We start from the raw sequence: 22796 nt of genomic DNA on the forward strand, positions 1-22796 counted from the left end.
TATTAACAGTAACCTCAGACTTTTCGCAGATGTTGCAGTTTTATCTGCAATTAAGTAATGTCTGAAAAAAGCTGCACAAATATGCAGTCGGATCTCGATAGGATGTTGAAGTGGTGCACAGATTGTCAACCTGCTTTAAATTTTAGGAAATGTAAAATTGTACACTTCACAGTGTGAAAATAACATCGTATCCTAAGACCACAATATCAATGGGTCACAGTTGGAATCAGCCAACTCATACAAATACCTGGGTAGAATAACTTGTAGGGATATGGAACGACACAGTCATATAGGCTCAGTCTTAGGTAAAGTAGGTGCCAGACTTTGGTTCATTCGTAGAATACTAGGAAACTGTAATCAATGTACGAAAGTGATTGCTTACGAAACGCCTGTGTGACTCATCCTAGAATATTGCTGAAGTGTGTAGGATCCATACCGAATTGGATTAACAGGGGTTAATGAGCGTATACAAAGAAGGGCAGCACAAATGGCTATAGATCTGACTGACCCATGAGAGAGCGTCACGGAGATACAGAAGAAAGTGAACCCCTACCTGCAAAGTTTCAAGAACCAGATTTAAATGATGAATCTAAGAATATACTACAACTCCAATAAGATTAGTCTGATGATGGCGCGCACTAAGGGATTTTAACAATCATCTCCTCGTGCTCCATACGTTGATGGAACAGGTATAATGGGAAGTACCCTCTGCCCTGCCCTTCACAGTGGTCTCCAGAGTATGGGTGAAGATGTAGATATACGTGCCAAGTTTCGACAGTTACGGGACCTGTTACTTGGTCCCCAGGTAGCCCTCTGTTCCATGGTATTACAGTGATGTTAATGTCTATATCCATTCTCCATCCTTGACCATCAGTGTCACTGCTGAAGTCAGACAAATATTGCCTACTTGTCTGTTTAATGTCCTCCACATGCAGAGTTCTGAGAAAATTCCTGCTGGTTTATTTATTGCTAGTTCCTAAAATTCGTTTCTTTTCTTTGCTTAAGAAAGGGTGCCTGTGATTCCAAAGGCCTTATTTTTTAATTTTGTACGTATTCATGTGCTCCTTACCTCAGTTCTATTCTACAGGGGAATTATCCTTTCCCCTTCTCCTTTGAAGTGTTCTGTGTGACACTCTTTGTGGAGGGAAGAAGGCGCAAACTACGCTATTGACAGAGGAATGGATACTTTCCTAATAATGTTTTGGATCACATCAATCTTCAATGATGTCAGATGTCCCAATTAACGCAAATTCATCGCGATTTCTGGAGCTGCTTACTGTTAGTGATAATCGCACTGGTTTCGGTGATATGCCATCAGTACTGCCGCAACTAACATTCTCATGTGGGTAAAAGCAGCTGTTTTTATGAAGAGATAATTGTAACTGAAAATAATGAAAGATTTTAAAGTCTGACCGAATTTAACTAACGAAAGCCTACTTACAGCATTTCAAGAGTTAGTATTAAGTGAGGAATCTAGGAATACCGGTAAACGGCAGCCCTCTACAAACCGATCCCGTAAGGGCCGCGAAGACATTTATATTAAGTTCAGAGCGCAGCGGTTTGCAAAGAATGCATGTGGATCTAGAAGTATATATGAGTCATGTTTTCACAAGACCGCTACATTAGTTATTCGTAGTCACACTCCACAATTCGGTAGAGTTATTATAATTTTTTTATATCACTACTGTGTTCGCACGCAGCAAAAGGAGTTGTTTTCTTATAAATTGTAATTATAGAAAAGATAAATAATAAACCCGTATTCATCATCCCCCTTCTGCGTCGAATTTCATAGGAGTTGATGCTCGTAGCCACGAGCCTCAGCTATCATTATGAGAAGTGATCTGCGTTAAATCAGATATGCTATCAGCTACGTTTTTTTCATTATCTATCTTGTGATTTCATCGATCTATAATAACTCTCGACAGTCTCTTATCGATATGTGCGAGATTGCTGTTTGTGACATATGACTTTGTGGTTTGTGTTGTATTGTGGGTGTAGGAACGAGGAAGTGGAAGTGAAGAAGAAGAAGAATCCTTGTGTGTTGAAGTGTTTATCGTGTAAATATTGCCTCGAATTTTAAAACAAGATGTCTTTTCTACGAGGCTCAACGAATTATGTCTGGTGCACAACAAATGTGTTGGGGAAAGGCGCAACTGGAGCTGTGTATCAAGGCGTACATAAAAATAATGGGGAGCCTGTTGCAGTGAAGACATTCAATCAGCTGAGTCAGATGAGACCACCTGATGTGCAGGTTAGGGAATTCGAAGTGCTAAAGAAAGTAAAACATGAAAACATCGTTAAACTCCTGGCAATAGAAGAAGATCAGGAGGGGAGGGGAAAAGTGATTGTTATGGAATTGTGTACAGGTGGCAGTCTCTTTAACATACTTGATGATCCGGAAAATACGTACGGATTACAAGAAGAAGAGTTTTTACTTGTACTGGAACATCTTACAGCTGGAATGAAACATCTTCGTGACAATAATCTCATTCATAGGGACCTGAAGCCAGGAAACATAATGAAGTTCATCACAGATGATGGGAGGACTGTATATAAACTGACCGACTTTGGCGCTGCACGAGAACTGGAGGAAGACCAACAGTTCATGTCCTTGTATGGAACAGAAGAGTATTTGCATCCTGATATGTACGAAAGGGCTGTTTTGCGAAAACCAGTTGGAAAGACTTTTGGTGCGACAGTGGACCTCTGGTCTATAGGTGTCACTTTGTACCACGTCGCTACAGGAAACTTACCGTTCCGTCCGTTTGGTGGCAGGAAAAACAAAGAGACAATGTATTACATAACAACTAAGAAGGCATCTGGAGTTATTTCTGGATGCCAGACATCAGAAAGTGGGCCTATTGAATGGGGCAGAGAGCTGCCAGACAGTTGTCAGCTAAGTAGAGGTTTGAAGAAAATTATAACCCCCCTCCTGGCAGGTCTTTTGGAAGTGGATGCACAACGTATATGGAGTTTTGATCGTTTCTTTTCTGAAGTCACAGGTATATTATCAAGGAAGTTAATTCACTTGTTTCATGTGAACCGGACACATTCTGTTAGAATTTATCTCCACCCAGAAGATACATATGACCAATTTCAGAGTTTAATAATGGAGCAGACTGAAGTTTCACCTGCAAGCCAGATTATCATCTTCCAAGAGAAGCATTTACTTACTTATATTGAAACCTCTACTTTAGGAAGAGGTTATCCAAATACAAGAGATGATGATCCTATAATGCTGTTCAGCAGGGAGAACAACAATGTTACAGCTTATTATGATGTTGAATTACCAAAGTTTCCAACTTTTCCAAATTTAGTGTCTGTAGAAAACGATGCCAGCCTGGCTAAAAGTGCTTGTAGTGTTGGGCATGCATACAAAAGGCGCATAGAAAGGCTTCATCGCTCTTGTAAACTGACTCACATGTGTGCAGAACAGTTCTCGGCTGTGGTTTGCCAATCACTTGACAATGTTTGTTCACAGGTGGAAAGGGCACAAGAAGTAACTCGACACATTTTAAACACTGTCTCTACAGCAGACCGTGCACAGCATTCTGTGAAGGTACTGCTTCAGATGATGGGGAAGTCAATGGATGATGCTGTGACAGACTGGCAGCTGGAAGCATCAGCAGTGACCCGAGAGCTGCAGTCAGGGCTGGCACCAGCGGCAACACAGCTTCGCCGGCGGTGTGTGGCTGATGGTGCCCTGCGGCGTGAGTGGACTACTGCAGCTGGTGCCCCACCCTCTCCTGGAGCCCCAGCTAGGGCAGCAACACTTGTATCCCGTTTACGAGATTCATGGCAGCATCTCCTTCGAGACAGAGCAGCACGCAATCTTACTTATAATGAGGAGCAGTTCCATGCCCTAGAGAGAGTAAAAGTAGCTGAGGCTGCAAAACGTCTGAGGTACCTATTGGAAAAGGAAGTGTCTCCTGTGCATGCCCACATAGCAGATTGTCTTGCTGATTGGTACAAGATGGCACAGACAGTATTTCTGCAAGCAGAAATTCTTGCCAAAGATGTTGCTTGTTATAGCAGTCGGCTGGATACATTTGCTACGCGGCTTCATGATGAGGATACTTCATTCCACTCTCGATTGCAAGAGATTATTGAGCAAGGGAAGGACACACCTTATCAGGTAGTGCACTGTGCTTTCTGTTTTTATTTTCAGTATTTTGAATTTACTATTGATTGTTTTCTGGATCATTGCGTAGGCCTATGGCCATAAATGTGTATATTTTTATGAATGTGTTGCATTAGATTTACACATGTCTGCACTTCTGTAATAAAACAAAATCGTTTCCAGTTTGTAGTTGTCTCATAGGCTAATAATTTTGTGCTGACAGGCGGCATCCTGTGGTTTCCGTATTATTGATTTGTTGTGTTTGGCTAGAATGTGATAATGACAACTTGCACAACCCCTTCCCCCTCCTGTTATTCTGTTTGTGATGATAGATTGATCTATAGTATTGCCTGAGTTGTAGGTTAATATTTGGTGACAAGGTGTATATACTTTTAAATGTAATTCATTTGGCCTCTGTGGAAGGTACATTAGTGTGCTTGTTCTTATTTTGTAAATATTTATTGTGTATTCTTGTTTTCTGACATGTTCCTCATTCCAGAGGATCTCCTCATTATGGATCGATTGGAACGAAAAGTACACTTATCTAAGGTGACATCTCCATCGTGAGTTGGCAAAGCAAACAAATGTGAAATGAAACATTTTGATAACAGATTGATCTGTAGTACATAGTCTAATGTCTACATTCAAACTCTGTGTAACAAATTCTTAAAAATAAAACATTAGAGGTAAATTCAGAAAATCTGTACTGGTATTAGATAAGACAAATATCCGGTGGGTATTTTTATGCACATTATCAACACGTATTGTACATAGATAGTAAAAATGCAGTAGGGAGCTACTACATAACTCTTACTGTAGATGGTTCAGGATTATGTTATGTTTTGCATGATGCTGACCGGAATACACTCTTTGAAATTCTGAAGGTAGCAGGGATAAAATACAGAGACCAAAAGGTTATCAACAGCTTGTACAGAAATGAGACTACAGTAATTAAAGTCAAAGAAAATGAAAGGGAAGCCATAGTCAAGAAGAGAGTGTGGTAGGATTGTAGCTTATTCCCAATGTTATTCGGTCCATACATTGACCAAACTGTGAAGGAAACCAAGGAGGAATTTGAAAAGAGTGTTTGAGGTTTGCCAGTGACTCTGTAATTTATCAGAGATGGCAAAGGACTTGGAAGATCTGCTGAATACAACAGATATTGTGTTGAAAAGAGACTAGGGATGGAATGTAGTCAGAGTAAATCAGGTGTTGCTGACCTGTGACATAATGGTGTTGTGGTGTGTGACATCACTACAGGACAGAGTTTTTGAGTTGGTTTTGTTTGTTCTGGTGGTGGATGTGGACATTCTGAGTTTAATGTGTGGTGTTGGTGGTTCATTTGACATTTCATTGTCATCCTGCGAATGTGTTTTTGAGTTTAGGTAGTTGGTGTGGTAACATGAGTTGGGTAAGTGTTTTCAGTGAGTTATGAAGGTTTGATTGTTATTTATTTGTTTGGCGTTTTTGTTAGATTTGATTAGTTTGGTGTTTGTTGTGCAGAAAGAAGTCTAATTTTTAAATTGCTTTTTTGTTAAGTATGAATATGACTGTGAAGTTCATGAGTGCATCATTATGTTCTGAGATAGGTGATGAATGATGATATGATGTCTGTATGCAGCAGCTTCTGTGAATGTTACGTCATATCATCACCTATCTCAGAACATAATGATATATATATATATATATATATATATATATATATATATATATATATATATATATATATATATATGTGTGTCTGTGTGTGTGGTTAGTTGATGTGTTGAATATGGGGTATTTGGGTTTTTGAGTTGATGAGGTTTTGCTTCCACTTTTGGGAGTTGTAGTTGTTTGTTTCCTGGCATCGATAGCTGCGGTGCAGATATATAAGTCAAGAGAAATGTCCGATTCCCTGTTTCTGGGATTGTAGGTGTTGGTTTTTTGGTAGCAGTGACTGCGGTTGAGCTGTATAGGCTAAGCGAAATGACTGATTCCTGTGGCTTTGTTGGTGTAGCAGAATGCTGTAATTTAAATTTTGGTATGGTGGTTTGTTGTATATTTAGCTTGTCCCAACCCTAAATCCCCCTTTTTCCACTTTTGCCCTTTAGTTTCATTTTATTTTTGGAGTCCGATGTTTTTGTGTCTTTTTTATTGTATTCGTGTGTATGTAGTAATGTCACTGTCATCATTTTTTATACGCTAGAAATAGTCGTTTCCGTCATATTGATGATGTCATGGCTCAAAGCAGATGGGTGGAATTGGACACTCCTGTAATGCCCAGATTTCGAAATGTGGTGCCACAGAAGAATGCTGAAGATTAATTGGTTTTGATAGGACACATTTTGGGGCATCAAGTTACTGTCAATTTGTTAATGAAAGGAATTGTGGGAGGTAAAAATTGCAGAGGGAGACCAAGGTTTCAGTACAGAAGGCAGATTCAAATGGATGTGGGTTGTGGTAGTCATGAAGAGGCTTCCATAAAATAGGATAATTCGATGAGCTGCATCAAACCAGTCTTCAGGTTAAAGACAAGAACTGGTCAAAGTTTTATTGTAATGTAGAAACAGTTGGTGGATGTTACTTATCTTGGATAAAGAGGAATATTCAGTACTAGTCATTGGCTTTGACAAGTGACATAGGAAACATGCTCAAATGTCATAAACATCATGGTAACTATAATGTCATATAAATGGTAATTTTTTCAAATGGGCTAAGTTACTGACCAGTCTGTCACCACAGCCAGGGTTTTTGCTGTCACATTCTTTGGCTTCACCTACTCGCAACCAAACTGTTCACCTTCTAACCTAATCTGTACTAGATTAGATTTTTTTGCTTTCACATTCATTAGTTCTACTACCTCTCAATCAAACTGTCACCTTCAAACCTAATATATACTTCAGACTAAGCTGCAGATCAATGTGTCACAACCACCACATTCAACTCTGTTTTCATATTATTTGGCTTTGCCAACTAACAACCAAACTGTCAAAATATGCATCAAAACGTGACATCACAGCAGCCATTAACATTATGTCACTGGTCAAAGTCGGTGATTAGTACATAATATTCCTCTCGATCCCTTATCTCATAAAGTTAAACCTAGATACATGATTAAAGGAGGTCACTGTTCTGAAGAGGCTATATTCTTGTACTATATTTTATATTGTGCCATTGGTCAGTTGTAGCCATGTGGCTATTTTCGAGCTATCATGTATATATGATGGGACTTGATACATTGGCAGTCAAAACAGCCCACGTGTTCGTTTTCAGTTCATCTCTTCCAGCACGTTGTGAGCAAACACTTAGGTCCAAACATTGTTATCCACCCATTCCACATAGCCCAGAATACTTTGTGAAATCAAATGTACTAATCTGCATGCATGTGAGTCAGTTTTTACAACACCACTGGTATGCTTGATTCCACAGGGGGTGTGTCATGCACTGTACAGTTGTGCTGCAGCAGATGCACACTTGAAGTTTTTTGGTCCCATGTAAGATAACAATGTATCATGTTCAATCATATGTACATGATATCTTGAAAATGACCAAGTGGTTGAAATAGGCCACTAGCAGAAAATAAAATATAATACAGAAGTACAGACTCTGCAGAACAAAGTGTTCCTTTAATCTGTTTGTAAGATCTGTGGACCCCCGCATCAAAAAAATTATTAGTTGCATAATATGATCAGTGTGGTGTTTGCTGTACATACCACTGAACCAACACCTGTTAGTAGCCATTGTATTTTGTTGTTTTAAATCCCAACCAAATTACAAGGAAGCTGCCAGTAATATGTTTCATTTGAATATTCATTACACTTTATAATTATACCTATTCAGTTAGGAGCCCTCTCCACAGCTTGGAAGAGATTACACCGAGGAACTTTTGTGTTGTTACACAGATTGTATTGAAGCTCAAAAAAGAAGCTGTGTTCCATTGTAACATCTTTTGCCATTAAATCTCTATGAGGCTTCAGGTGGATTATGTCGGGGTTAAACATCTTTGTTAATTTATTCTCCCAAACATTGTTTTTTTTATTATAATAAACAAACAATGGAAAACCCAAGATGGAATGATGACTATTCTCTGAAAAGGATAGAAGGCCTTTTGGCCGAAAGCTTACTTGTTCAGCAGTCTTTCTTTCGTGCCTGTCTGCGATTCAACATCTCCACTATATTTTTCAATTCAATAAACTGTACCAACAGTCGTACACTTTAAGACGTTTTATTTTATTTCTAAAGCAACCACTTTTGGCAAATCATTTTGCCATCTTCAGGCCCCATAAACTTTTTTCAAATAAACGAGCTTATCGTATAGCGCCATAAAGCTGGATATCGTGAATCCCAATTGTTGTGCAGCTGATTCATATGAAAGCGCGAGTTTGAAAATCAATGGCTAAAGAGGTCCTGGAAGAAGACGTATATCTCGGTTGGACAACCTTAGATGCTGGTTAGCTGTGTCTTCAGCAGAACTATTCCGTGTTGCTACCAACAAGAAAAGAATAATAATCATGATCACCAACATCTGAACCAGATGGGCACCGAAAGAAGAAGAATGTAGGAGAACTGTTGTTGATGTGGATTAACCATGTTAACAAAGTTGAGGCTCTTTTAAAAGCAGAAGTTCTCATGGGGCTGATAACTTTTCAACCAAAACATTAAAAGCATATTGTTCTCATATAGTTATTGCACTCTGACAAGCTGTCTTCCTAAGCAGGCTAAACATCTAAGTATTCCATTTTAGACCCATCTTTAAGAGAGGAATAGGAGAGGCTGTTTCATTGTTCTCTTGCTTCTCAAAAGTCTCAGTAGTTTAGAATGTTCAGGATATCTACAAATAGTTTTTTTGAGAAACTTGAAGCTTACAATATTTCCATTGTGTATGCAAACTTTAGTGTACTTTGGAATGAAAGACTAGAAGTTTATGGCTTTTGAGGTACAATAGGTGGTTCAACTTCATATTTAACTGGCAGGAAGCAAAGGGTATTTTAGATAGCTCATGCAGATTTAATGTTGACTCTTCTTCTCAGCCAAGAGAAGCTAACACAGCTGTTCCACAAGGTTACAGGATTCAATTCTGTGACTACTCCCTTTTCTGACTCATGTAAGTGACCTACCACAGTACTCTGATAAAGCAGAAATAATGTTTTTCACTGATAATACAAGCATCATAATAAAAGTTGAATAGAGCTGCAGCGACAGTAGTAATAAATGGACTGTCAGTTCTTAAAAGGAACAAATTATTCAGTCCTTTTCAAGGCAAGATAAATCGTTTATAACAATACAGAATGTGGGAAAGGATATATGTAAAACTGACTGTTCAAAATTCCAGTATGTGCATATTGATCAGCAATGAATTGAGAATTACATGGTATAGATCTCGTAAAATGTTGGGAGTTCAGCAATGTTTGCTCTTCACATAATTGATGATTATAGTGAAGAAAGCATTAGAAAATTAGCTTACTTTTTATGCTTCCATTTAATGATACCACATGGAATAATTATCTTGCCCAGTTCCACTTATAGACACAAAGTATCCACTACACATAAATGTTCAGTAAGGATAGTGTCTCATGGCTGTCTTCAAACTTCCTGTAGGAAACAATTTAAAAAATAGGCATACTTATAACAGCCTTACAATGCATTTATTCTCTTGTGTAGTTTGTTGTGACAGATGAGGTACAATTTGAAACTAGTAGTAGTATTCATAAGTACAACACTAGGAACAAAAAATAGCCTCCAGTATCCACTACTTAACATTACTCTTGCAAAGAAAGGAGCAAAGCAAGCAGCCATAAAATATTTGGCCCCCTCCCTTGTGAATTAAAGTTGCTGGCAGATAAGGAATGTTTCAAAAACAAATTATAAGCATTTGTGCTTAACAGCATCATCCAGTCTATTGATGAATTTCTGAATAGGCATGTGGTTGGGTTACACTCATCAAGTTTTGTTGTACTTTAAGGGTGAGAAAATCCATTTTTGTAAATGGCCAGGATGTAGCCATGTTGGACCTAGTGAACAACATGCCCCATTAGTGTTCTACGAAGTTTGATATCACATGTTAGCCGGCCAGTGTGTCCGAGTGGTTCTAGGCGCTACAGTCTGGTACCGCGCAACCGCTACGGTCGCAGGTTCGAATCCTGCCTCGGGCATGGATGTGTGTGATGTCCTTAGGTTAGTTAGGTTTAAGTAGTTCCAAGTTCTAGGGGACTGATGAGCTCAGAAGTTAAGTCCCGTAGTGCTCAGAGCCATTTGATATCATATGTTAGAATTATGCTGCCTGGGGTGTTTCTTTGTAAGTTTCTGTTGTAGATATCGGTTGTGTGTGCTGTTTTTAAATTATGCCTATTTTGGATCTTGTGTTGTTTGCAAGACCTATGTGGGTCAAATGGAGATGGCATTCCATTGAGGAGAACATGGTGTAGCTTGTGTTTTACATAAGATGTATAGTTTTTTTCCAATGAGACCAAGGTGCAGACTGAAATCTAGTGTACAAGTCAACAAGTGTTGGGCATTTGTATACACTGTGAAGTTTTCCTATCTGTGGTTATCTTAGTAACTGGAGAAAACTGTTATTGCAGTTTATGTGAACTGTGAATTATATACACAGTTTATGTATATTTTGTATTGTAGGTAAACTAATTTTATTTTTGGGACTGAAATTTTTGTTTGTGCAGTAAGTCCTTTCAGTCATCAAATGTTATGTTTTGTCTTATAATTGTGTGACATCTGTATTCTTATATTTATGTGGTATATTCACTTGTTTCTTATATCATATATAATCTGTGGTATATGCTTTTTTGACTAGTTCATTATCTTGGTTGTGATTTTCTTGTGTTATTTTTTGCAGCTCAGATCCAAAATTAACCTTTAATAGCTGAATGATGTGGGGTGAGATGGGAGATGCAGAATCAATCATTAAATTTTTGCAAATGCCAGATGTCATTGAGGAATACTGTAAATGTCACATATGTGGCAGTGATATTAGACTGAAGTAGGTTTGTGCCAACATTCTTTCAGTGGCTACATGTGGAGGTGACATAGGGATCCATCAGATGCAAAACAGGGTTTTAGAGGTTGAGACTCAGTCTTTATGATATAGCTGCTTTGAAATACCATTTTTGTTGTCACTCCTCAGTTGCATATGCCAGGCATGAAACAAGAGTTTGTCAAAGTGCAGTAACTGATTAGTTTTCATTCTGTAAAGAGGTGAGCAGGGAATTACATAAATGTAGGGGATCATTAGAGGGTTTGGGGATGATAGTGGAAGTACATGAGTAGCTTTGGTAAGACAAAGGGTTTTAGGAGGCATAAAATTGTTGGTCTTTGGGTTTTTACGACTTATTTCTGTTCGGGATAGTAATGGTTCAAATGGCTCTGAGCACTATGGGACTTAACATCTATGGTCATCAGTCCCCTAGAACTTAGAACTACTTAAACCTAACTAACCTAAGGACATCACACAACACCCAGTCATCACGCGGGGTAGTGATGATGTTGTTTTTTGGGTTATTGATAATCACGTTTTGACTTCATTAATAGAGGGGTATATAGCAGAGATGTGTACTACCATTTCAGACAGATTCACTTCATACACTTAAGTGCCAAAGAAACTGGTTCAGGCATGCGTATTCAAATGCAGAGATATGTAAACAGGCAGAATATGGTTCTTATATAAGACAATACCTACATAAGACAAGTGTCTGGCGCAGTTGTGAGATCGGTTACTGCTGCTGCAATGGCAGATTATCAAGATTTAACTGAAATTGAACGTGGTGTTATACTTGGCCCACGAGCGATGGGACACAGCATCTCCCAGGCAATGATGAAGTGAGGATTTTCATGCACAACCGTTTCAAGAGTGTACCGTGAATATCAGGAATCCAGTAAAATAGCAAATCTCTGACATCGCTGCAGCCGGAAATAGATCCTGCAGGAACAGGACCAACGATGACTGAAAAGAAATGTTCAGTGTGAAAGAAGTGCATCCCATCCGCAAATTGCTGCAGATTTCAATGCTGAGCCACCAAAAAGTGTCAATGAGCAAACCATTTAATGAACATCATCAATATGGGCTTTTGGAGCCAAAAGCCCACTTGAGTATGCTTGATGACTGCACGGCATAAAGATTTACACCTTGCCTGGGCCCATCAACATGAACATTGGACTGATGATGACTAGTAACATGTTGCGTGGTTCAGACAAGTCTCATTTCAAAATGTATCAAGTAGATGGACGTCTATGGGCATGGAGACAATTTCACAAATCCATGGACCCTGCATGTCAGCACGGGACTGTTCAAGCTGGTGGAGGCTCCGTAATGGTGTGTAGTTGGAGTGATGCAGGACCCCTGTTATGTCTAGATATTACTCTGACAGGTGACACATATGCCAGCATCGCGTTTGATCACCTGCATCCATTCATGTCCACTGTGCATTCCTACGGACTTCAGAAATTTTAGCAGGATGGTGCGACACCCCATACATCCAGAATTGCTGTAGAGTGGCCCCAGGAACACTCTTCTGAGTTTCAACACTTCCACTGGCCACCAAACTCTGCAGACATGAACATTATTGAGCATATCTGGGATGCCTTGCAATGCCGTTCAGAAGAGATCTCCATTCCCACGTACTCTTTCGGACTTATGGGCAGCTCTGCAGGATTCGTAATATCAGTTCTCTCCAGCAGTACTTCATGCTCGCAGGGCCCTACATGATATTAGGCAGGTGTACCTGTTTCTTTTGGCTCTTCATTGTATTATTGAGGGATGTTAAGGGGCTGTCAGATATGGTTTAGGGAGGCTTAAAAGGAAGTATTCCACCTCAGAGGCTCATTTTGATGTGTGCTGTTGGCAGAAAAGTTATCTGCATGGGTACTGTGTTTGTCATTTGTTTATGAAATTTGTGCTCCATACCTTCTTGATGGGCTTTTGTAGCTGCACGCCCAAGAGATCTTATTATGTGGAAAATTGTGCCAGACCCAAGAGTTCTTATTATGTGGAAAATTGTGCTGGAATTTCCATGTTTTTTATTTTGTAAACCCTCATTGCTAATTTGTAAAGGCCTCGTCACATCTTCTGTGGAGGCTGAGTTGCCACTGTTGTCATGGTAGTCCAAGTTTGTGAGTTCGTGAAGTGGCTTCTGGTGGAGTACACTGCTAACACAATTTCTCCCTGTCACTATTAGACAGCTATGCCCCAGGGGAACGAAGGTTGTGCAACACTCCAACAAATTAGTAACAAAGTCACACAAATGAGTTACAAAGGTTTACGTATCTTTGTGACTTTTTCAATGATTTAAGTCTGCGACACTGCATCCAATATAACACAAAAAAGGCCCACAATGGCTAAGTGTAAATAATAGTAAGTAAACTTGACAGTACATAGGAAATGTAATTTAGAACACCTATCTGCTCACTTCTAAGAGTTCACTGACAACTTTCCCTGTGTAAGTCAGCCCTGGCCAAAGATATATAACCAAGTGGACGAGAGCTGCTCTTCTCTCGAGTAGGCTTTTGTCCGTTGTCATCCAGTCATTGTTGGATTGTACTCTGCTGGCAATTGGCCAAGGTGAAGTCAATTTCTTCATCCTCAGCGTTGCCCATGGTGCTGGTGGAACTCGCGCAAGTGGCGAGTTTCTATGGCGCTGGCACCAGTTCGCATCTTTGCGGCTGTGGTGCTTTTGCCCTGGCTATGTATTGTTCGGACGACACAGCACTTTTGAAGCTGACTAATTGTGCCATTAGGAAGCCTTTTTCTAAGGGAGAGATGTTTTAATATGGTACTGTAGTGAATTTTAATACCTTCAAATATTTACTGTTGTAACTCTGTTCACAACAAAGAGACTGTTGGAAAGTGAGCTTTTGCTCAATGAGGCCTTCATCAAAAACAGACAACACGCACATGCATTCTCATGCAAATGCAATACATACATGACCACAGTCTTTGGCAGCTGAAGACACTTAACAAGGCAGATAAGATCAAAGTCTTGTTCACCCCAAGCAGACAAACTGGAGAGTTTGCACAATGGTTGTGCTCTGTGGTAAACAGTAATGTTTTCTGAGTAAGTAAGAATGTTGTTATGCTTCGAAACTCCTACAGATGATGATGCCAGCCGCACCTAGTTGATCAGTTACATTTGACTTGTCAGAGAATATTTTAATTGGATCTGGCCACTCCATATGCTTGTTATGAATATGTTGTTAATGCTTGATGTGTGAAATACCCTTTAGTACAGTCTGGCATTCTACGGATCGGAGCGTAGAATATCAGGTCCCTTAATTGGGCAGGTAGGTTAGAAAATTCAAAAAGGGAAATGGATAGGCTAAAGTTAAATATAGTGGGAATAAGTGATGTTCTGGCAGGAGGAGCAAGACTTTTGGTCAGGTGAATACAGGGTTATAAATACAAAATCAGATAGGGGTAATGCAGGAGTAGGTTTAATAATGAATAAAAAAAAAATAGTAGCATGGATTAGCTATTATGAAGAGCATAGTGAACGCATCATCGTAGCGAAGGTAGACATGGATCCCACGTCTACCATAGAAGTACAAGTTTATGTGCCAACTAGCTCCGCAGATGATGAGATTGAAGAAATGGATGATGTGACAAAAGAAATTATTCAGATAGTTCAGGGAGATGAAAATTAAATAGTCATGGGGGACTGGAATTTGATAGTAGGAAAAGGAAGAGAAAGAAAAGTAGTAGGTGAATATGAACTGGGGGTAAGGAATGAAAGAGGGAGCCACCTGCTAGGATTTTGCAGAGAGCATAACTTACTCATAGCTAACACTTGGTTTAAGAATCACAAAAGAAAGCTGTATATGTGGAAGAGGCCTGGAGACACTAGAAGATTTCAGATAGATTGTATAATGGTAAGACAGAGCTTTGGGAACCAGGTTTCAAGTTGTAAGACATTTCCAGGGGAAATGCAGATTAAAACTGAAGAAACTGCAGAAAGGTAAAGTTTAAGGAGATGGGATCTGGATAAACTGAAACAACCAATGGTTGTAGAGAGCTTCAGAGAGAGCATTAGGGAATGATTCACAAAAACGGGGGAAAGAAATACATTAGGAGAAGAATGGGTAGCTTTGGGAGATTAAATAGTGAGGGCAGCAGACGATCAAATAGGTAAAAAGACAAGGGCGAGTAGAAATCCTTGGTAACAGAAGTGAGATTGAATTTAATTGATGAAAGGAGAAAATATAAAAATGCAGTAAATGAAGCAGGTGAAAAGGAATACACACATCTTAAAACTGCGATCAGCAGAAAATGCAAAATGGATAAGCAGGGATGGCTAGAGGACAAATGTAAGGATGTAGAGGCATATATCACTAGGGATAAGATGGACGTTGCCTATAAGAAAGTTAAAGAGACCTTTGGAGAAAAGAGAACCACCTGTATGAATATCAAGAGATGAGATAGAAAACCAGTCTTAAGCACAGAAGGGAAAGCAGAAAGATGGAAGGGTATGTAGAGAGTGTATACAAGGGCACTTGAGGGCAATATTATGGAAATGGAAGAGGACGTGGATGAAGATGAAATGGGAGATATGATGCTGCGTGAAGAATTTGACAGAGTACTGAAAGAACTACTGATAGCCTTGGTAGAGCCAGCCATGACAAAACTGTACCATCTGGTGAGCGAGATGTATGAGAAAGGCGACATACCCTCAGACTTCAAGAAGAATTTAATAATTCCAATTCCAAAGAAAGCAGCTGCTGACAGGTGTGTAAATTATGGAACTATCAATTTAATAAGTCATGGTTGCAAAAGATTAACACGAATTTTTTACAGACAAATGGAAAAACTTGTAGACGGCAACCTCGAGGAAGATCAGTTTGGATTCTATAGAAATGTTGGAACACACGAGGCAGTACTGACCGTATGACTTATCTTAAAAGATAGATTAAGGAAAGGCAAATCTATGTCTATAGCATTTGTAAACTTAGAGAAAGCTTTTGACATTGTTGATTGGAATAATTTATTTGAAATTCTGAAGGTGGCAGGGGTAAAATACAGGAAAAAGCTATTTACAATTTGTAGAGAAACCAGATGGCAATTATAAGAGTGAAGGGGCGTGAAAGGGAAGCAGTGGTTGAGAAGGGAGTGAGACAGGTTGTAGCCTATTCCTGATTGTATTCAATCTGTATATTGAGTAAGCAGTAAAGCAAACAAAAAAAAAAAAAAAAAAAAAAAAAAATTAGAGTAGCAATTAAAATCCATGGAGAAGAAATAAAGACTTTTAGGTGTGCCGGTGATGTAATTCTGTCAGAGACAGCAAAGAACCTGGAAGAGCACTTGAATGGAATGGACAGTGTCTTGAAAGGAGGGTAATAGATGAACATCAACAAAAGCAAAACAAGGATAGTGGAATGTAGTCAAACTAAAACAGGTGATACTGAGGGAATTGGATTAGGAAATGAGACACTTAAAGTAGTAGATGAGTTTTGCTATTTGGGGAGCAAAACAACTGATGATGGTCGAAGTGGAGAGGATATAAAATGTAGACTGGCAATGGCAACGAAAGTGTTTCTGAATAAGAGAAATTTTTTAACATCGAGTATAGATTTAATTGTCAGGAATTCCTTTCTGAAAGTTTTTGTGTGGAAGTGAAACATGGACGATAAACAGTTTAGACTAGAACAGAGTAGAACCTTTTGGAATTTGGTGCCACAGAAAAATGCTGAAGATTAGATGGGTAGATCATGGAACTAATGAGGAGGTACTGAATAGAATTGGGGGGGGGGGGGGGGGGAGAAGTGGAAGTTGTGGCACAACTTGACTAGAAGATGCGATCAGTTGGTTGGACACATTCTGAGGCATCAAGGGATCACCAGTTTAGTATTGGAGGGAATCGCGGAGGGTGAAAATTGTAGACTGAGACCAAGAGATGAATACACAGCGGATCCATAAGGATGTAGGTGGCAGTAGTTACTCGGAAATGAAGAAGCTTGCACAGGATGGAGTAGCACAGAGAGCTGTGTCAAACAAGTCTCTGGACTGAAGACCACAACAGCAACAACAATAATAACAGTCTAGCACATTTTTTCCACATTGTTTTGTCGGATACAGAACAATTTCAGATCAGTAGTAGTTGCAGAGCAACCTGTCACTCACAGGTACTGTTCACAGTGTCGATCAGTCACATATGAATGCTGTGCACAGCACCTGAAACTGACTGGTTGCCCTGTAACTACTGTGTGTCCAAAGATCTTCTGTAAAGGAAGAAAACCTGTTATCATTGTAGAAGATATTTGACATTTTGGTTTACTTCAAGACAGTTTAATGGTTCCTCCACTTGTTAATGTGTCAACTTTTCATAAGAATGGTTGATATCACTTTTGGGGAGTATATGATGTTGCACAAAATGTGTAGCAGACAAAAAGGAATTTCAAAGTGCTAGCTCGTCTCATTTACTGTATTTTATATATGCGGTTTTTCCTATGAGTATCGTACATCCTCGTTACACTATTTAGACATATAAATTCATTTTCAAGATATACTATTTTGATTGAGTAACAAATGGAAAACTAATTTTATAATTGTGTTTCACAGAAGTTTGCATTTTGTCCCTTCTATCATCATCATCATCATTTAAGACTGATTATGCCTTTCAGCGTTCAGTCTGGAGCATAGTCCCCCTTATAAAATTCCTCCATGATCCCCTATTCGGTGCTAACATTGATGCCTCTTCTTATGTTAAGGCTATTACTTCAAAATCGTTCTTAACCGGATCCAGGTACCTTCTCCTTGGTCTACCCCGACTCCTCCTACCCTCTACTGCTGAACCCATGACTCTCTTGGGTAACCTTGCGTCTCCCATGCATGTAACATGACCCCCACCACCTAAGCCTGTTCGCCCTGACTGCTACATCTATAGAGTTCATTCCCAGTTTTTCTTTGATTTCCTCATTGTGCACACCCTCCTGCCATTGTTCCCATCTACTGGTACCTGCAATCATCCTAGCTACTTTCATATCCGTAACCTCAACCTTATTGATAATGGTAACCTGAATCCACCCAGCTTTCGCTCCCATACAACAAAGTTGGTCGAAAGATAGAACGGTGCACAGATAACTTAGTCTTGGTACTGATTTCCTTCTTGCAGAAGAGAGTAGATCGTAGCTGAGTGCTCACTGCATTAGCTTTGCTACACCTCGCTTCCAGTTCTTTCACTATGTTGCCATCCTGTGAGAATATGCATCCTAAGTACTTGAAACCGTCCACCTGTTCTAACTTTGTTCCTCCTATTTGGCACTCAATCCGTTTATATATCTTTCCCACTGACATTACTTTTGTTTTGGAGATGCTAATCTTCATACCATAGTCCTTACATTTCTGATCTAGCTCTGAAATATTACTTTGCAAACTTTCAATAGAATCTGCCATCACAACTAAGTCATCCGCATATGTGAGACTGCTTATTTTGTGTTCACCTATCTTAATCTCACCCAGCCAGTCTATTGTTTTCAACATATGATCCATAAATAATATGAACAACAGTGGAGACAGGTTGCAGCCTTGTCTTACCCCTGAAACTACTCTGAACCGTGAACTCAATTTACCGTCAACTCTAACTGCTGCCTGACTATCTATGTAAAGACCTTTAGTTGCTCGCAAAGGTTTGTCTCCTATTCCATAATCTCGTAGAACAGACAATAACTTCCTCCTAGGAACCTGTACATATGCCTTTTCTATATCTATAAAGCATAGATACAATTCCCTGTTCCACTCATAACACTTCTCCATTATTTGCCATAAGCTAAAGATCTAGTCCTGACAACCTCTAAGAGGCCTAAACCTGCACTGATTTTCATCCAATTTGTCCTCTACTAATACTCGCACTTTCCTTTGAACAATGCCTGAGAAGATTTTACCCACATCGCTGATCAAAGAGATACCTCTGTAGTTGTTACAATCTTTTCTGTTTCCATGTTTAAAGATTGGTGTGATTACTGCTTTCGTCCAGTCTGATGGAACCTGTCCCGACTCCCACGCCATTTCAATTATCCAGTGTAGCCATTTAATACCTGACATTCCACTGTATTTGATGAGTTCCAACTTAATTTCATCCACTCCAGCCGCTTTATTGCACTGCAATCTACTGACCATTTTCTCCACTTCCTCAAATGTGATACTATTTCCATCATCATTCCTGTCCCATTGTACATCGAAATCTGAAACATTACTGATCGTATTTTCACCTACATTGAGCAACTCTTCAAAATATTCCCTCCATCTGCCCAAGGCGTCAACAGGATTCACCAACAGTTTTCCTGACCTGTCATTTCTTGACTTGTCATTTCCTTCTTACCTCCCTTTCGAAGACTGCCAATTACACTCCAGAATGGTTTTCCAGCAGCTTGACCCAAGGTCTCCAACCTGTTTCCAAAGTCTTCCCAAGATTTCTTCTTGGATGCTGTAATTATCTGTTTGGCTTTGTTTCTTTCTTCAACATAACTTTCTCTATCTACCTGATTTCTAGTATGTAGCCATTTTTGATATGCCTTCTTTTTCCTTTTACAGGCTGCCTTGACTGTGTCATTCCACCAAGCTGTTTGCTTCATCCTACCTTTACACACTACTGTTGCAAGACATTCTTTGGCCACTTCTAGTACTATGTCCCTGTACCTTGTCCATTCCTTTTCCAGTGACTGCAATTGACTACATTCAACTAACTGGTACCTTTCTGAGATCACTGTTATGTACTTGTGTCTGATTTCCTTATCCTGAAGTTTCTCCACCCTTATCCTCCTACACATGGACCTGACCTCCTGCACTTTCGGCCTCACAATACCAATTTCACTGCAGATTAAATAGTGATCAGTGTCATCAAAGACTCCCCTGAATACACGTGTGTCCCTCACAGCCTTCCTGAATTCCTGATCTGTTATTATATAGTCAATGATAGATCTGGTTCCCCTGCCTTCCCAAGTATACCGGTGAATGTTCTTATGTTTAAAAAAGGAGTTTGTGATTACTAAGCCCATACTCGCACAGAAATCCAAGAGCTGTTTCCCGTTCCTGTTAGCCTCCATATCCTCTCCAAATTTACCCATAACCTTTTCATACCCTTCTGTTCGATTTCCAATCCTGGCATTAAAATCACCCATGAGCAGAACACTGTCCTTGTCCTTTACTCTAACAACTACATCACTGAGTGCGTCATAAAAACTATCCATCTTATCTTGATCTGCCCCTTCACAATGCGAATATACTGACACAATCCTAATTTTCTTGCTAGACACTGTCAAATCTATCCACATCAGTCGTTCGTTTACATGCCTTATTGCAACTACACTGGGTTCCATTTCTTTCCTGATGAAAAGCCCTACACCCCATTGTGCTATTCCTGCTTTGACTCCTGACAGGTAGACCTTGTATTCTCCCACTTCCTCTTCTTTCTCACCCTTACCCGAATGTCACTAACAGCTAAAATGTCCAACCCCATCTTCCTTGCAGCCTCTGCCAGCTCTACCTTCTTCCCAGAGTAGCCCCCATTGATATTAATAGCTCCCCATCTCGTTACCATTCGTTTGCCGAGTCGTATCTTAGGAGTCCCTGGTTTGTCAATTAGAGGTGGGATTCCGTCACCTCCAAAGGTCCGAGGCGTTTTGCTCTGATTGTTGCCAGCATCATATTTATATTACCAGGGAAGCAGGTTGCTAGCCTTACTTGCCCTGGGTCCCATTGAGTTTTACCCCTAATGGTTGAGGGATTAACCGGTGGATTTGGTAGTCTTTGTCGTCTGAGCACAAAGGTGGCCACGACTCGGAATATGTCCGAGATGCCCAGCCTTATTCCAAAGTAACTGGTATCTTTCTATAAATAATTTAATTTCTAATACTTCCTCTGTTCCCCCATCTGAGTTGCTGTTTATTTGTTAATGTGTTATGCCAAGATCTGTTTTCACTTGATTTTAAATATTGTAGTCAATCTGTTATTTTATCTCATAAAGACAAACAAATTAATTATTTATATTTAGTATTTAAACAAGTCCTTCAGTAAGCAAGAACTTTTGCCAATTAATATGCCTTGTTGCTTACAACTGTAATTTTTTCACAGATGGAACGACGACACCGTTCCAGTTCAGGGCGCTATGCTGTCTTGCGCAGCAGCCTCAAAGATGCACTGGCAATTCAGGATGAAGTTGCCCAAATTCTGACTGAGAATGCTGACTTAGTTAAACAATTCCAACAGCTCATTGTCAGCAATGGCAAAGATGGGGATATCCTGCTGTCATAATTTTCTTCAGTCTTTCATGCTGAATTTGTGTGGGTGTATGGTATGCTATTGCTATAATGTAATCAGTTACATATGAGCTACCAGAAATGAGAAAGTTTCAGTAGGTAGCTTGCAGCAACAACTCCTCCCTTGTATTGTCTTCCACGAAGATTACCGAAGGAGAATATATCTGTAGAACTAACTGTTTGTTGTGGTGTCTGAAGAAATTGAGTCATATAGAGAAGCAGTATTAAATCAGTAAGCAGGCAGTGACTGGCTAATTTTGAATTGTAGTTATGGAGCTCCATCAAGAGACTAGTGTGAGTTGTGAGGGAGTTCCTGTTTTTTGTACTGGCAATCACAAGTTTCATATTCTGTGAGAAATGAAAAGTTATTCAGAGTATTCATAAATCAGGTGAAAAACACATTACAGTAGAAAGTGATTTTATTAAAGTTCCTAGATGGATGTAAGTGTGACATATAGCAATTTTATTTTATTATGTAAATAAGAAATAAATTTTTTATAACTGGTGTAGCACTTCATAGAAGCATTTTTATTTTCAGTTCCTATACAATTAAGAAAATGAAAATATTTATGTGGACTTATGATTATAATCGACTCATAAACTACCTTATGCTTTAATTGGCCACTAGAACATACAGTGAGCGGAACCAAGTCATGCTCTCCAACAGTGTGTGGATGATGGCTGAGTCATTGCTCTAGATTATTTTCTTTTGATTGTATATTTTTGTATCTATTACATAATGTTCCTTTGTTCAGAAGAAGACTACAATTTTGAAGGACTAACAACACAATTGACAGCTGCCCATCATCCAGTGAGTTGAGATCTGTCCTATCATTCATTGTTTAGCGTCCCAGACTTTTCATTGTTGTAGTAGGTATTTGCTTATTTCATTGTTAACCGCAGATTACTAAACTGTCATGAAACTTACGATTGCCGTAGGGTGTAAAAGAGTACGTTGTGTTTTAATTTGGTACGTAACATACCATTGGAGATCTAATAACTGCAAGTAGCTAATGCATTACCTGTCAATTACAACTTCCTTTGAATAAAATGTGGAATAGTAAACTTTACAATAGTTTAGTAGCAATGTAACATCCCCCCCCCCCCTCCCCCACCCAGTGTTCTTGGGTTAAATGTAACTGTCTGCACTTACTGTTGTTTGCCATCCCAGACAGTTACATGGATTCTCTCCCCCTTTCTCATTATTTTTATTTACTTTATATTTTTTGCCCTGTTGTATTTCCACATGGTGTAGGTTTGAGTTACATTTCACATGTCATTAGTGCAGCTTGATTTGTTTGTAATTAAAACATTTTTAGGGACAGAAGAAGTAGTTGGCGATCTTTCATTACAGTATTTGTATGACCATGGGTTGCATTTTCTCCTCCTCCTCTGCTTAGAACCTCTTCACCCTTTCCTTTATTCTCTCATATTCTTCTTCAGAAAT

General features: G+C 39.4%; 1 protein-coding gene across 1 annotated transcript; it reads left to right on the forward strand.

Moving 5' to 3' along the window:
- Window positions 1-1937: 1937 nt before the first annotated feature.
- LOC124615448 (serine/threonine-protein kinase TBK1) lies at window positions 1938-21848 on the forward strand. The gene is made up of 2 exons (XM_047143340.1): window positions 1938-4135; window positions 21165-21848. Exons 1-2 carry the CDS (start codon window positions 2087-2089, stop codon window positions 21342-21344), a joined length of 2229 nt encoding a protein of 742 aa, XP_046999296.1. The 5' UTR covers window positions 1938-2086; the 3' UTR covers window positions 21345-21848.
- Window positions 21849-22796: the final 948 nt, after the last annotated feature.

The sequence above is a fragment of the Schistocerca americana genome, chromosome 5 (assembly GCF_021461395.2).
Source record: "Schistocerca americana isolate TAMUIC-IGC-003095 chromosome 5, iqSchAmer2.1, whole genome shotgun sequence".
NCBI classification, from domain to species: domain Eukaryota; kingdom Metazoa; phylum Arthropoda; class Insecta; order Orthoptera; family Acrididae; genus Schistocerca; species Schistocerca americana.